Here is a 16853-nt window from a genome sequence, read left to right as displayed (position 1 = left end):
CAATGATCTCCAATCCACGGACTCTGCTTGCTGAGAGAAGAAAAGCTTAGTTTTGTGTGGAGCAAAAAGCAGATGAAATCAGTTTTAAAAGTTGCGATATTTGCCGTGCTTGGAGTATTTTTAGTGTGTGTGTGGTGTGTGTGTGTGTGTGTGGTGGATGTTTCAGTGTGTGTGGTTGGTGTGTGGTGTAGTTATTATTTATTTAATGTGTCAAAATAATCAGACATCTTGGAACAGCATGGCAAGTCTCTCTTTTTTTAACTGTATGAAGACGATCCAAGCGCAGAGCGCACCATCAGAGTCTGAACCAGAGCATCAATCTGATGATGAAGTGGACTTTGTTCTGGTCTGGACGAACGAGAGCAGGTGGATCCACAGATCTGTGTGCACAGATCTGCCTAGTGGATCGGACCGCGCGCTTCTTGGTCCAGCTTCTCCAGGATTCTGCTCTGCAGAGAGCGCTGCTCTAGCACTGACTCCTGGGACACAGAGGAGGCTCCAGGGGCGGAGAACACAGGAGTTCAGTTGGAGACTCCCCACCACCACAGTCCTAAACATCTTATTCTAAATTTTTTTTTTTTTGGCCACTAACAGTCAGGATCAGTCTGTACCAACACCAATAAAAATGCTACAAAAACATGGAATTAGGGAAAAATACACAGATATTGAGGTGGAATATCTACAAATGTTTGGAGCTTCTGGTGTGCATTGAACAGGAATCGTTTTTCTGAATTTGTGTGGCGTCTTATTGCATGTAAACAGTAAAAAAAACAGGTAAACAGGTTTTAAAGGTAAATTATGAAGTACTGAAAAATGCCCAAAAATAGCCAAGACTCCAGAGGGTTAAGGAAGAAAAAATAAGCCATTCCTGTCATGGTGACTCATTAACTGATTAAATCAGCAGTGTCAAGTGTTGCATTTCTCTTGTAGTTCAGTGAAATCAGTTTGTATCACGGTGTAGAGCATCCGTCCAAAAAAAAAAAACTGCATAAACATGGACAAATGAGACTCATGAGGGAAGCCACCAAAATAACCACCACAACAGTGAAAAAATGACATTCTCCATTAGAGACCACACATACAACAACTGTTGTCGACAGTCACAACTTCACACAGAAGACAACGTCAAACCTTCTTCATGGTCGACTACCTGCCGGCGCAGCAGAAGTAACATTCTCCAGTATAGAAAAGAGCATGCCATAGCTTAGGCCTCCCTCCGCTGGCTTGGAGCTTCCCTCTGGAGGAAGGCAGAAGACGGCGTAGGCCTGGAACAGGGTGGTCACCAGCAGTTCCACCAGGCTGCACACCTGTGCCTTGATACCGGTGCCTAGACCACATCAAGATGATGAGAAGCTTGTACCAGGTTCCTTACAATTACTTTATAGTCACACAATAACATTTTCTCAGCCGTCACAAACCAACCCGCCGTCACACAGAAGAGCACAAACACTGGCTAAGCTACCTAGCTATTTATAGCTAATTCTCCCTTTCAAATGTGGGGGGTGAGGGGGGGTATTTATACAAAATGCACTGAGCCATCAAAATCTGGGTTTTTCAGCTGATGGCTACACATCTGGTAGCACGATTTTCGCTTTGCGGCGGCTAGCTAACGTGTTTTATTTTGTAATTATTTGTAGTGTTTGTTTACTTTTTGACATTCACATGCATTACAAAACAACAAAAAATATGCCAGGAGTTGGCTAGTCTCCCAAAGACAAACAAGTTTATCCAGTTTTGGAAAAGTGTAACCGCAAAGAGTTGGCGAGAACGCGATGGCGTGACGCCAGCGGACGGCTGTGTTTGCGACCTCAATGGGGGAGAGCTGCGACGTGGACACGGGACTTGAAATGGAGACCAGCCGTCCGTATTAGCGACGTTTACCAGATCATTGCCTGTGGACAGACAAGAATCAAGCAACACAAATATGACGAGGGATATCGGATGTTTATTGATCACCATGTGGAACTTGTAGAATTTGGAAGTATCGAAAGGAGATAACGTACAATGCCACAAGGAACCAGAACTACATGGCTGCTGTGTGCAAACACAGGAGGAGTCAAACCAGCAAGATGAGGGTTTCTATTTATTACTATTGTATTTGTGGTTATCCAGTGTTGATTTTTTTTTTCTGAATATACCCAAATATAGTGTTAAATCCTGTGAACCCTAACCCTAGAGTAAGCTGCCCCCCTTTTTAATGACCTCCATATTTATGACGCATTTTAAACTTTGTGATGTGGCGTGTCGGTCGTGGGTGTGCCCACACGGCAGCGCACCCTGTGGAGGCTGGTTGAGCAGCTGGTGGATGGAGGCCTTCCTGGCGAGGAGGAAGTCGGCCAGGGCTTGACGTGGTGAGCTGTCCTCCAGCAACATGATGGACACAAGGGCCTCTGCAATGGCCTGGTCTGACATGGCCCGACCCCGAAGCAGAGACCGGCTCTCCAGAAGAATGGTGGATCTGTGAGGTGCACAAGCGAAAAAAAAAAAAAATGTCACATCATGAATATGGCGAGCGTTACTCAAAGTGGGTTTGAAGGATTTTCATCACCTCGGTGGAGGCGGCGCTGCTTGGTGACAGAGCAACTTTCACTGGGCCACTGAGTGTGTGTGTGTGTGTATATATATCAGGGGTGGAGTTTTGTTACATATATTTTTGAGGCCGATGCCGATAATATTTGGATGAAAAAAATGCAGATAATCGATAAATCGGCTGATTTATCGGCTATCGGCAAATCAGCCGATTTATCGATTATCTGCATTTTTTTTCAGTGAATCTGAATGTTTCAACCTCTTAGCAGTAAACGAAAGATTTCATGCTAGAAATAAGGTCTACACAACGTTTTAATAAAAACAGCTTAATAAAAAGTATGACCGATGCAATGACGCACATTTGACACATTACTACATAAACTGAGTTAATCAAACTGAGTTGAACTGAAACGGGAGAAATTTGGGGTGAATGTAATCGCAAAGTTATTACAAACAACATCCTTATAAACTTACTTGAATGCTTTTGTCAGCTGATCAGTGCAGTGTGAAGGCGAACTATGGGGGCCGGTGATAAACATATTTAAGCAGGGGTGTAAGCAGCTCTCAGTGAATGGCGTCAGAGCTCCAGCTACTGGACAAACGGTGCAAGGACATTTTACATTGCCTACACAAACATTATTTCAGTAACTGTTCTGTTTATGAGAAATTATCCGCGTTCTATCGGCAAAATTTCGGCCAATAGTGAGTACTTTGAAAAGGGCTTATATCGGCCGATATATCAGTCAGGCTCTAGTTACATATGTCACAGAGGTTTCAAAGAAGCTGTGATGTTTCGAGCAGGAGAACGTTGGAAAACACTCGAGAACTGAACACAACACAGGTCATCTCAAGGTGCTTCACAAGAGCAGGGTCCAAAAGAGAGAAGCCTAACCTAGTCGGGCAACCATAACTATACAAAACATCAACAGAATCCAGTTAACAAAATACAAGAGATGTGATTACAACCAACCATCAGCAATGAAGTAAAAATGATAAAACATCAATAAAACAAATAAAATAAAATTCAAAATTGCTGTTATTTTAATGTATGTGTTGTAAGGTGACCTTGAGTTCCATAAAAGGCACCCTTAAATAAAATGTATTATTATTATTTATTATTAAACAAAGCATAAAAGGGCAAATCAAAACCACTAAATTAGTGGCAACTATAAGAAACAGAAAACAGATTCCACAAAATCAGACTGTTCCATAGAAAAGGTGCCAAAGAAGAAAAGGTGCTGTGACCAGCTGACACACAACAAACCCGCATCTTATTTGCTCAATTCCATTTTCTTTTCAAATCCGCTCCTTCAAAGATGAAACCCAGAAGAACTTTATGAATCAAAAAAAGTCCACCGGTTTACACAAAACAATCACGTTTTAGACCACATGTCTATGATGATCAACTTTGTCTTCTTGCCAAAAGGACTCTGAGCCAATCACAGCTGTAAAAAAAAGTCATTCAAAGGCCTTCAGGACAACAGGAGTGCACGTCCCGCTGCACCCAAAGTGCAATTAACAGGAAGATACACCTGGACAACATGAGGACAGATGTCTCGTGCCGCGTTTCTGCACTTGTAAGAGTGTCAGTAAATCAGCAGTGCAGCAACGTTTCACCAATAACACAACACGCCTTCCTGTTTTAAGTCTTCTGACGGAAGCACAAAGTGCAGGAGCGCAGTCAGTGTGCACAAGCATCGCTATGAGGCACACGTAAATATGACCTGACAGAATTTAGAGTCGCTCACTGAGAGCCACACAGGTGCAAACATGGCTGGCTGTTAAAGAATGTACTGGAAACTAACTCACCACGGATCAGGAAAAAAAGACATTGATAACCGTGTTACAATCGATTGGCAGCCCTCTGAATCGTAATCCAGTTGAATCGTGAGGTGCCTGAAGAGATCCACCCTGAATTGGTGCGGCCACAAGCCCAGATATGTCCAGCAGGTGGCGACACATCTCTAGGAGATTAATTACTTGTCTCATTTGTACAGTTGTATGTAAAGGTTTGGGGCCCCCCTGATGATTTCCATGATTTTCCTTTATAAATCATTGGTTGTTTTGGGACTCCTGCGGGTTCACCACCTGCAGAGGGGTCCGTGGGGGTCGGGTGCAGAGAGGATTGGGTGGCGGTCGGGGCGGGTGGCCCGGCGGCCTGGTCCATGCTCACAGCCCTGGCTGTTGGGACGTGGAATATCACCTCGCTGGGGGGCAAGGAGCCTAAGCTTGTGCGGGAGGTTGAGAGATACTGACTAGAGATAGTCGGGCTCACCTCCATGCACAGCATGGGCTCTGGTACCCAACTCCTGGAGAGGGGCTGGGCGCTTCATTTTTCTGGCGTTGCCCACGGGGAGAGGCGGAGAGCTGGGGTTGCATTGCTTATTGCTCCCCAGCTCAGTCGCCATGTGTTGGAGTTCACGCCGGTGAACGAGAGGGTCATGTCCCTACGCCTTCGGGTCGGGGACAGGTCTCTCACCGTTGTCTCGGCCTACGGGCTGAGTGGCAGTGCAGAGTACCCGACCTTTCTGGAGTCTCTGGGAGGGGTACTAGATAGCGCTCCGACTGGGGACTCCATTGATCTCCTGGGGGGATTTCAACGCCCATGTGGGCGGCAACAGTGAGACCTGGAGGGGGGTGATCGGGAAGCACGGCCTCCCCCGATCTGAACCCGAGTGGTGTTCAGTTGTTGGACGTCTGTTGTTAGTCACAGTTTGTCCATCACGAAAACCATGTTCGAGCACAAGGTGTCCATAAGTGCACGTGGCACCAGGACACCCTGAGCCGGAGGTCGATCGATTTGTAGTCGTATCATCTGACCTTCGGCCACGTGTCTCGGACATTCGAGTAAAGAGAGGGGCAGAGCTGTCGACCGATCACCACCTGTGGTGAGTTGGATCCGCTGGGAGGGGAGGAAGCCGGTCAGACCTGCCAGGCCCAAACGTATCGTGAGGGTCTGCTGGGAACGACTGGTGGAACCCTCTGTCAGGGAGGTCTTCAACTCCCACCTCCGGGAGAGCTTCTCCCAGATCCCGGGGAAGGTTGGAGACATGGAGTCCGAGTGGACCATGTTCTCCACCTCCATTGTTGATGCGGCCACTCGTAGCTGTGGTCGCAAGGTCCTCTGGTGCCTGTCGCGGCGGCAATCCTCGAACCCGATGGTGGACACCAGAAGTAAGGGATGCCGTCAAGCTGAAGAAGGAGTCCTACTTATCTTTGTTGGTAGGTTGGGACCCCAGAGGCAGCTGACAGGTACCGGCAGGCCAAGCGTGCCGCAGCCCATGCGGTCACAGAGGCAAAAACTCGGGTCTGGGAGGAGTTCAGGGAGGCTATGGAGGAGACTATCGGTTGGCCCTCGAAGAGATTCTGGCAAACCGTCCGACGCCTCAGGAGGCGGAAGCAGCTCTCCACCGGCACTGTTTACGATGCGGGTGGGGAGCTGTTGACCCTGACTGGGGATGTTGTTGGGCGGTGGAAGGAGTACTTCGAGGATCTCCTCAATCCCATCGTCACGTCTTCTGAAGAGGAAGCAGAGACTGGGACCCAGAGGCGGACTCATCCATTACCCAGGCAGAAGTCACTGAAGATGGTTAGAAAGCTCCTCGGTGGCAAGGCTCCTGGGGTGGATGAAATCCGTCCTGAGTACCTTAAGTCTCTGGATGTTTGGGGACTGTCTTGGTGACACGCCTGTGCAACATCGCGTGGCGATCGGTGACAGTGCTCTGGACTGGCAGACCGGGTGGTGGTCCCTCTGTTTAAGAAGGGGGACCGGAGGGTGTGTTCCAACTATAGGGGGATCACACTCCTCAGCCTCCCCGGTAAGGTCTATTCCAGAGTACTGGAGAGGAGAATTCAACCGATGGTCGAACTCGGATTCAGGAGGAGCAGTGTTGTTTTCGTCCTGGTCGCAGCACACTGGACCAGCTCTACACGCTCCATCGGGTGCTCAAGGGTTCATGGGAGTTCGCCAACCAGTCCACAGTGTTTTGTGGATCTGAGAAGGCGTTTGACCGTGTCCCTCGGGGGACCCTGTGGAGAGTGCTCCGGGAGTACGGGGTCTGGGGTCCTTTGCTAAGGGCTATCCGGTCCCTGTACGACCGCAGCAGGAGCTTGGGTCGCATTGCCGGTAGTAAGTCAAACCTGTTTCCAGTGCACATTGGCCTCCGCCAGGGCTGCCTTTTGTCACCGGTTCTGGTCATTATTTTTATAGACAGAATTTCTAGGCACAGCCAGGGTGTAGAGGGGGTCTGTTTGGGAACCACAGAATCTGGTCTCTGCTGTTTGCGGACGATGTTGTTCTGTTGGCTTCGTCAAATCAGGACCTTCAGCGTGCACTGGGGCGGTTTGCAGCTGAGTGTGAGGCGTCCGGGATGAAAATCAGCACCTCCAAATCCGAGGCCATGGTTTCTCGACCGGAAATAGGTGCTTTGCCCTCTTCAGGTCAGTGGAGTGTCCTTGCCTCAAGTGGAGGAGTTTAAGTATCTCGGGTCTTGTTCACGAGTGAGGGACGGATGGAGCGTGAGATCGATAGACGGATCGGTGTAGCGTCTGCAGGCATGCGGTCGCTGTATCAGACCGTCGTGGTGAAGAGAGAGCTGAGTAGGGGGCAAAGCTCTCGATTTACCGATCGATCTACGTTCCGATCCTCACCTATGGTCATGAGATTTGGCTCATGACCGAAAGAACGAGATCACGGGTACAAGCGGCCGAGATGAGTTTCCTCCGCAGGGTGGCTGGGCGCTCCCTTAGAGATAGGGTGAGGAGCTCGGTCACTCGGGAGGAGCTCGGAGTCGAGCCGCTGCTCCTCCACGTCGAAAGGAGTCAGTTGAGGTGGCTCGGGCATCTTTTCCGGATGCCCCCTGGACGCCTCGCTGGAAGGATTACATCTCTCGGCTGGCTTGGGAATGCCTTGGGGTTCCCCCGGAGGAGCTGGGGGAGGTGTGTGTGGATCGGGAGGTCTGGGCGGCTTTGCTTGAGCTGCTGCCCCGCGACCCGACTCCGGATAAAGCAGAAGAAAATGGATGGATGGATGGATGGAAGAGAGAATACTGAGAGACCTTATGTCAAAAACTGATTTATGGCCCTGTCAGCCAATCAGAATCAACTACGTCACTAAGCCCCGCCCCCCTCATGACGTCACAGCCAATCAGAATCGATTACGTCACTATGTCCCGCCAGTAAGCCCCGCCCCTAACCCCATCCCCTACTTCCCGCCCCTTATGACGTCACAGCCAATCAGAATTGATTACGTCACTATTGTCCCGCCCCTAACCCCTCCCCTAGTCCCGCCTCAAGCCCCGCCCCTGGCTCCTCCCCTAACCCTGCCTCCAAGCTCTACCCCTAACCCTGCCCCTAGCACCCTCCCCTAACCCCGCCCCAAGCTCCGCCTCCAAGCCCTACCTCCCCTCCCACCCGGGTCTAATATTTTAATGTCATTTTATTTCATGAATTAAAGAATGATTAATAAAATATCTAGATCTTTTTTAATGTATTAAAGAATTAACTAATTCTGAAATAATTAAACATAAATCAGTGTCTAATATTTAATACCCCTTTAATATTTTTTTAATTCTTAAATTAAAGCACGTCCTTTTATGGTTTTTAATTCCTCAATTAAAGAAGGATTTAAAAAATACCCGTATCTTTTACACAATTATGGTAGGTTTTCTTCAATTTACTGATTAAACACGAATATCTTAATACCCCTTTAATATTTTTTAATTCTTAAATTAATGCGTCTCCTTTTCTGTTTTTTTAATTCTTAAATTAAAGATGGGTTAAAAATAACCGCTCTCGGCTGTAACGGCTGTAAGTCTTTGCAGCAAGACGGTCAAATACCCACGCATAGAGCTCCTCACGGAAACATGACCCCACGGCTGTAATACCTGTTGCAGATGCACGAGGCCTCGTGCAGCCACCGCGGATCCGTCAGCGCGAAACACCGAGGCCGCGCTGGCACCAGCGCAGTGCAGATCCATCCCGGTGACAAACAACGCAGGCTGTTAACATCGGCGATCGACAAGCTGCTCATAAGCCGACCATGGGGCCTAAGAAGGTTCTGACAGCGGAGGAAGGTGACGATATTAAAAAATCTCTGGACTTTCTATCAGAGGAGATTTCTGTTGTGAAGCAGCAACAGAAATCAATCATGGATCTGGTGGAGGAGGTGAAGGCATTACGGCTCCAGAACGCCGAGAAAGACCGCATCTGGTGCAGCTGGAAATAGAGTGGCTGAATTGGAGCAGTACACCAGAATCAACGACGGTCATCATCACAGGTCTTCACATCAAACCACGGTCCTACGCACCGGGCGGTAACAGATGAGAGCGGAGGGGAGCCCAGTGAACAGGAGGTCAGCTCTGTGGAAAAACAGGTTGCTGATTTCCTCCTATCTAAAGGTATAGAAATGGATTTAAATAACATTGAAGCGTGCCACCCTCTGCCCCGAGAAATGACGGTGATAAACGAACCATCATCATGAGATTCATCAACAGAAAACACAAACAGCACTGTTAAAACAAGGAAGAAAACTGAAAGGGACAAACGTATTCATCAATGAACATCTGACCAAACGGAATGCAGACAATCGCCAGGAAAGCACGCTTCTTAAAGAAACAGGGAAAAATCCAGCACACATGGACTTCAAACTGTAAAATATTCATCAAACTGAACTGATCACCAGAACAAGCAAAAGTCATGGCAATAAGGAACATCGAGGAGCTGGACAAATATGAACAATAGGTATGAGGACCTCAAACACATCACAGCACATGATGCAGACTGGAGCAACCCACTCATCCATATCATCTACACCCGGAGACAAGAGAGACATAATGACTAAGGATAATGATCCTTTATTTCTGCCCAGGAGCTCTGTCTAGATACATTTAATTATAATAACTCGCTAACCACCCCTTCGAATCTGAAAATGATCCTGATACCTTTTTCAGTGAGAATATTGTGAGACAGTGCAAATATTTTACAGAAGAACAATTCAAAAATTATAAATCATGATGAAAATTCTTCAATTATACATTTCAACAGCAGAAGTCTTTCTCGTAATCTGTCCACTATTAATGATTGTTTGAAAACATCCAAAAAACATTTTTCAGTTATTGCAATTTCAGAAACAGGTTAAATGAGGGATAATAAGATCTGGTATATCTGATGGTTATGAATTGGTCCTGGTTAATAGGCAGACGAGAAGGGGCGGAGGTGTTGCATTGTTTGTAAGGTCAGATTATAACTGTAAACTCATTAAAAACGTCATTTACAGTGGACAACATCATGGAATGTGTTACCATAGAAATTACATCTATAAACTCCAATAACATAGTTGTTAGTTGCATTTACAGAGCTCCTGGGACAAATATTGACACCTCTGAAGACATTATCTTAGGAATGTACAACAAAATCAACAGAAATAAGCATTTATTTGTCTGTGGAGATTTCAATATAGATTTTTTAAACCCTCACAATCATCCACAAATTACCTCATTTATAAACACCTTGTACTGTTTAGGACTGTTTCCAACCATCATTCATCCTAGCAGAATACTATGGATAGATCAACTCTCATTAACAATATTTTAACTAACGTTATATCCGGTAATCTTAGTGGGGGACTACTGGTCAGTGATATCAGTGATCACTTGCCAGTTTTCTCAGTCTTTGCAGGGTGACCCCCTTTCGCCCCTCCTTTTCATAATATCTTTGGAACCCCTGGCTCAAGCTATCAGACAGAACGACAAAATAAAAGGTATATGCATGGGTGGTCACAATAACAAGGTATTCCATTTTTGCTGATGATGTATTAGTTCTGGTATCTCATCCTCAGAAATCTGTACCTTCACTTCTAAACGTGATAAATGTTTTCAAACCTATCGGGCAATAAAGTATGTGTGAAGTAATACCCCTGTCTCAAGGATGTTTTAAGAGTCACTTCGATAATTGGAAATTTAAATGGGTTACAAAAAACCTCAAGTATTTGGGTGTTTTACTAAATCCAGGGTTGGGTAATACTGTGGTAGATAATTATGAGCCTCTGATTCAGAAAATTGATCTCCTAAAAGGATGGGATAAACTCCAGATTTCGTTATGGGGCAGAATACAGGCAATCAAAATGGTTATTGCTCCTAAATTGAATTATCTCTTCAGTTTACTGCCTCTTACAGTTCCACAATCAATATTTAAAACAATAGACAAACTAATAAATACATTTGTGTGGGCAGGAAAATGACCCAGAATGACTCTTAAAAAAACTCCAGGCAGTACAACCTTGGAGGACTGAATCTGCCCAATTTACAACTCTATCATGATGCCTTCATAGTTGCCCAAATAGCCTCACTTTTATCAAATAGGGATGAATAAACTGTTATGGGTACAGCTGGAAGATGAAATCAACCACCCCGTTTAAAGCTGTACATTATTTGTCTCAAGTCCTCAGTGCCACCATTAAATCCAACCCAATTATAAAGCATCCGCAGAAATAGTGGTTGCAGTTTAATAAAAAGAAAAAAATTCCCCTTTCCTTGTTGGCTCAGTGTCAATTTGCAAAAAATCCTATGCTTATGATAGGAGGAAGGACTGTATTCTGGGGACAGTGGTTTAGTAAAGGAATTTGTCAGAACGTGACTTTCATGATAATAATTTAAAACTTTGGAAGATCTTCAATTAACCTACAGTCTCTGCAACAAAGAATTTTGGCAGTATCTCCAGCTGAAGGACTGCCTGACAATACTAGGACATCTTTCTCTATTCTTCCTTCTAAATCGCTGGTACAATCTAAATGTCAAAAATGCATAGTCTACCCCATGTAGTTAGCAATATGTACAAATATTTAAATGAAGATACTAGTGATGCTAATAAAGGAATGAAGGTTGTTTGGGAAAAAGAACTGGAGGTAAATTTTAATGGAGATGAATAGAATACCCTGGTTAAACAAATGTTGAAGCCGATGAGGGAGACATGTTTCTAAACTTATACAATTTAAATACTTAACAGACTATACAGTGGGGGAAATAAGTATCTGACCCACTGTCACTTTTGCAGGTTTTCCCACCTACAAAGAATGTAGAGTTCTGTAATTTTATCGTAGGTACACTTCAACTGTGAGACAGAATCTAAAAAAAAATCCAGAAAATCACATTGTATGATTTTTAAATAATTAATTTGGATTTTATTGCATGAAATAAGTATTTGACCCCCTGGAAAAACAGACCTTAACAATTGGTACAGAAACATTTGTCTGCCATTACAGGGGTCAGACGTTTCCTGTAGTTCTTGACCAGGTTTTCACACACTGCAGCAGGGATTTTGGTCCACTCCTCCATACAGATCTTCTCCAGATCTTTCAGGTTTGGAGTTTCAGCTCCCTCCAAAGATTTTGTATTGAGTTCAGGTCTGGAGTCTGGCCAGGCCACTCCAGGACCTTGAAATGCTTCTTATGGAGCCCCTCCTTAGTTGCCCTGGCTGTGTGTTTGGGGTCATTGTCATGCTGGAAGACCCAGCCATGACCCATCTTCAATGCTCTTATTGAGGGAAGGAGGCTGTTTGCCAAAATCTCACAACACATGACCCCATCCATCCTCCCTTCAATACGGTGCAGTCGTCCTGTCCCCTTTGCAGAAGAGCACCCCCAGAGTATGATGTTTCCACCCCCATGATTCACGGTTGGGATGGTTTTCTTGGGGTTGTTCTCATACTCTAAACATGGTAAGTGGAGTTGATTCCAAAAAGCTCTATTCTGGTCTCATCTGACCACATGACCTTCTCCCATGCCTCCTCTGGATCATCCATATGGTCACTGGTGAACTTCAAACGGGCCTGGACATGTGCTGGCTTGAGCAGGGGGACCTTGCTGTCCTGCAGGATTTTAAACCATGACAGCATCATGTGTTACTAATGTAATCTTTGTGACTGTGGTCCCAGCTCTCTTCAGGTCATTGACCAGGTCCTCCTGTGTAGTTCTGAGCTTTCTCAGAATCATCCTTACCCCACAAAGTGAGATCTTGCATGGAGCCCCAGACCGAGGGAGATTGACAGTCATCTTGTGTTTCTTCCACTTTCTAATAAATAATCATAATAGTTGTCTTCTACCAAGCTACTTGCCTGTTGTCCTGTAGTCCATCCCAGCCATGTGCAGGTCTACAGTTTTGTCCCTGCTGTCCTTAGACAGCTCTTTGGTCTTGGCTATGGTGGACGGGTTGGAGTGTGATTGACTGAGTGTGTGAACAGATGTCTTTTATACAGGTAACAAGTTCAAACAGGTGCAATTAATACAGGTAAAGAGTGCAGAATAAGAGGGCTTCTTAAAGAGAAATTAACAGGTCTGTGAGAGACAGAATTCTTACTGGTTGGTAGGGGGTCAAATACTTATTTCATGCAATAAAACGCAAATTCATTATTTAACAATCATACAATGTGATTTTCTGGATTTTTTTTTTAGATTCTGTCTCTCACAGTTGAAGTGAACCTACGATACAAATTACAGACCTCGACATTCTTTGTAGGTGGGAAAACCTGCAAAACTGACAGTGGATCAAATACTTATTTCCCCCACTGTACTGGACACCATGAAGCTACATAGGGCAAAGATCAGTCTGTCCGGTACTTGCTGGAGTTGTCACTCCGCCCCTGGGGATATGCTTCATATGTTCCTGACTTGTCCCAATCAGGATGGTTACGGGGGAAACATTAGGTAAAATTATGTTACTGTCTTAATGTTAAAATTGTTTCGACATCTCAGTTATGCCCTCTGAATGTACTGGACTCTCGCACTGGTATAACCGGGGAAAAGGCACTTTGGCTCAAGACGGCCCTGGCCACAGCCAAAAGGATCATCTTAAGACACTGGAAAGGACAGAACGGCCCCACATTCTCAGAGTGGTTCACTGCCTTGTCTGAAACTGCTTTGTTGGAATGACTCATCTGTAAAATAAATGGACAACTGGACACATATGAAAGAATTTGGGAACTGTTTTAAATCCTATTGCAGCTATTTGATATTCAAGTCATTAATACTTTATGCCTTTGGTTTATTATTATGTTCTGAATTTTTTTATTATTATTATACATTTGCTGACTGGCGGGAGGAGTGGGTGTTCAGGATATAAGCATCAAAAAACAAAATCCTTCTCAGACGTTTTATTGAACTCCACAGCACTGGTGGCTGAGGCAGATCCTACGTGGGACAACTCTGATGGACAGATTATTGATATGTTTTATCTGCATATAATGATGATGGATGTTACCTCTATATTTGCTGAAAGAAAGAATAACTAAATATACAATTGAAAAAAGTACCACAGACTTTCTGCCTTCATTCATTCATTCGACATAAAGGGAGACACAGACGGTACCTGAAGTGTCCAGTGGTGGCCACCTGCCGGACCAGGATGGGGAAGCGGGCCAGGATGGGACTGTAGAGTCCCGAGGAGGCTTCCAGCTGCAGCAGGCTGTAGAGGCGACAGCACAGCAGGTGGAGCCGGGTGGCCTGCAGGTACTGACACGCCTCCACAGCGCTCCAGATCTTTTCCGGGATCTCCAGCAGGAGCCGGATTTGTGACGCCATGGTGTAGAACTTCCACTGCCACTGGCTCTGCAACAGAAGTTCCCAACAGTGCTCTGAAACTGGTTCCACAAACTGGTTCCCGCCCACATCACGTTCGCCTGCTGCTGTGTACATACATCCAGCAGGGGACACTAAACACTGCCATCAAAGTTTATAGTAACCACAGTCACAGAACTTCTACCAGCAGCAAGGTGGAACAACAAAATGTTTCCCGTCGCCATCACGGAAAAGTCTTCTTGTCCCCAAACCTGATGGAGTCCAAAAACCAGAAAGTCAGGAAGAAACCTGACCACACGGACATCCAAGGACCTGTGCCGCGTCTCAGGGTCGCAGCAGGATGTGACATCACAGGGGTGAAACGTAGACATACACCAAGCTCCAGATGCTCTCCAACGTGCTCGGAACAGATTCTATCATCTTACGAACATTTTGCCTTTGACGGTTCGTTCAGATCCGTCCAACCTCCAGCCTGCTGCACGCAGGTTTAAAACACAAACCATAACCTAAAAATCAATGTCCGCTGAGCTCCAGAGCAAAACTTCCTACAGAGTCAGAGTGAAGGTGTTAAGTCGCACACGATTCATTCGAACCCTGAACCCCACAACAACCCGCTGTTTGTTTGTATCTCTCTTAATCTTTAACCAAACAACCCCAAACTCCACAAACTAAACCTCTTTGGACTCTATATGAAAAGTCTAAAACTTGGCACAGCTCAGTGAAATCCTGATGTCCCTGTGACGTCCCTGAGACATCACTGTCTTCATCAAATCTTAGACGCACGACTCAAAACGTAAGAAATAATCACAACAGACTGCTGAGAATCTGTTCTAGATTCACAGGATTTTAGATTTCAGCTGAAACGGCCGTCTTTTCTAAAATAATTCGCTCATGTTCCAGTGGACTGGTGTGGACCTGGTGTTGTGAACCTGATTTTTGGAGCTAGTGTTATGGACCCTGTGTTGTAGACCTGGTGTTATGTACCTGATTTTTGGACCCAGTGCTTTGAACCCTGGTTTTTTCACCCAGTGTTGTGGACCTGGATGTGTAGTGGACCCGGTGATTTGAACCCTGGATTTTGGAACCAGTATTGTGGACCTGGTGTTAGGACCCTGTGTAGTGGATCTGATGTTATGGACCCTGTGTTTCAAACCCTGGTTTTTGGACCCAGTGTGTTTGAGACCTAGTGTTTTGAACCCTTGTCTTTGGACCTGGATTTTCAGTCCAGGTGTTGTGGATCTGGTTTTTGGACCCTGTGTTTTGAACCCTGGTTTTTTCACCCAGTGTTGTGGACCTGGATGTGTAGTGGACCCGGATGTGTAGTGGACCCGGTGTTTTGAACCCTGGATTTTGGAACCAGTATTGTGGACCTGGTGTTAGGACCCTGTGTAGTGGATCTGATGTTATGGACCCTGTGTTTCAACCCTGGTTTTTGGACCCAGTGTTTGGACCTGGTTTATGGACCCAGGTGTTGGAGACCCAGTGTTTTGAACCCTTGTCTTTGACCTGGTATTTCAGTCCTGGTGTTGTGGAACCTGCTTTTGAACAGTGGTTGTTGACCTGGTTTTTGGATCCAGTGTTTTTAACCCCTGTCTTTGGACCCCTGTTTTGGACTTGGTGTTATGGAACTGGGTTTTGGACCTGTTATATCATACACGGTGTTGCTGACCTGGTTTTTGGACCCGGTGTTTTAACCCCTGTCTTTGGACCCTGTTTTGGACTTGGTGTTATGGAACTGGTTTTGGACCCAGTGATGTGGACCTGTTATGTCATACCTGGTGTTGCTGACCTGGTTTTTGGAATTGGTGTTATAGAAGTGGGGTTTTGGACCCAGTGTTGTGGACCTGTTATATCATACCCGGTGTTTTGAACCCTTGACTTTGGAACCCTTTTTGGACTTGGTGTTATGGAACTGGGTTTTGGACCTGTTATATCATACACGGTGTTGCTGACCTGGTTTTTGGACCCGGTGTTTTTTAACCCCTGTCTTTGGACCCTGTTTTGGACTTGGTGTTATGGAACTGGGTTTTGGACCCAGTGATGTGGACCTGTTATGTCATACCTGGTGTTGCTGACCTGGTTTTGGAATTGGTGTTATAGAAGTGGGTTTTGGACCCAGTGTTGTGGACCTGTTGATATCATACCCGGTGTTTTGAACCCTTGACTTTGGACCCTTTTTGGACTTGGTGTTAGGGAACTGGGTTTGGACCCAGGGATGTGGACCTGGTTTTTGGACACAGTGTTGTTGACCTGGTTTTGACCCAGCGTTTTGAACCCTTGTCTTTGGACCCTGTTTTGGACTTGGTGTTATGGAACTGGGTTTTGGACCCAGTGTTTCAAACCCTAGTGTTTAGACCTGGTGTTGTGGGTCTGGTTTTTGGATCTGGTGTGGGTTTTTGAACCCGATGTTTCAGACCTGGTTTTCTGGCGCGTGCTCACCTGGTCCTTGCAGCTCGCGGCCGTCCTGAGTCCCGGTCCCGGTCCGTGGCGTTGCATGTCCTGCAGGGACCGGACCAGGCTCTCGGAGCAGCGCCTCATTTCGGAGATGGTGTCAGCGGCGTCGATCAGGTCCCGATACCGCTCCCCGACCATCTGCCGTAATCCCTCCTTCTTCTGCTCGATCTCTCCGCGGACTTTCCGCTCGACCCGCCGGATCTGGTCGGTGCTGTAGTGCTCGAACAGAACCGCCGGTCCGTGATATCCACGACCCGGAGACTTAGAGCAGGATCCTCAGCCATCACAAAAAACAGGTCCC

At 46.1% G+C, this 16853-nt stretch overlaps 1 protein-coding gene across 1 annotated transcript in view; it reads right to left on the bottom strand.

Moving 5' to 3' along the window:
* Positions 1-16836, bottom strand: part of cog1 (component of oligomeric golgi complex 1) — a 128113-nt gene extending 111277 nt beyond the window's left edge. Inside the window, 5 exon segments of the mRNA XM_034189822.1 lie at positions 1151-1324; positions 2274-2458; positions 13890-14128; positions 16538-16794; positions 16797-16836. Of these exon segments, the coding sequence (XP_034045713.1) occupies positions 1151-1324; positions 2274-2458; positions 13890-14128; positions 16538-16794; positions 16797-16836 (895 nt within the window).
* Between the last annotated feature and the right edge of the window lie 17 nt (positions 16837-16853).

This window comes from Thalassophryne amazonica, chromosome 16 (assembly GCF_902500255.1).
Source record: "Thalassophryne amazonica chromosome 16, fThaAma1.1, whole genome shotgun sequence".
Taxonomy (NCBI): Eukaryota; Metazoa; Chordata; class Actinopteri; order Batrachoidiformes; family Batrachoididae; genus Thalassophryne; species Thalassophryne amazonica.
Note: the sequence above shows the minus strand (reverse complement) of the source record. Positions and strands in the feature narration are given on the sequence as shown.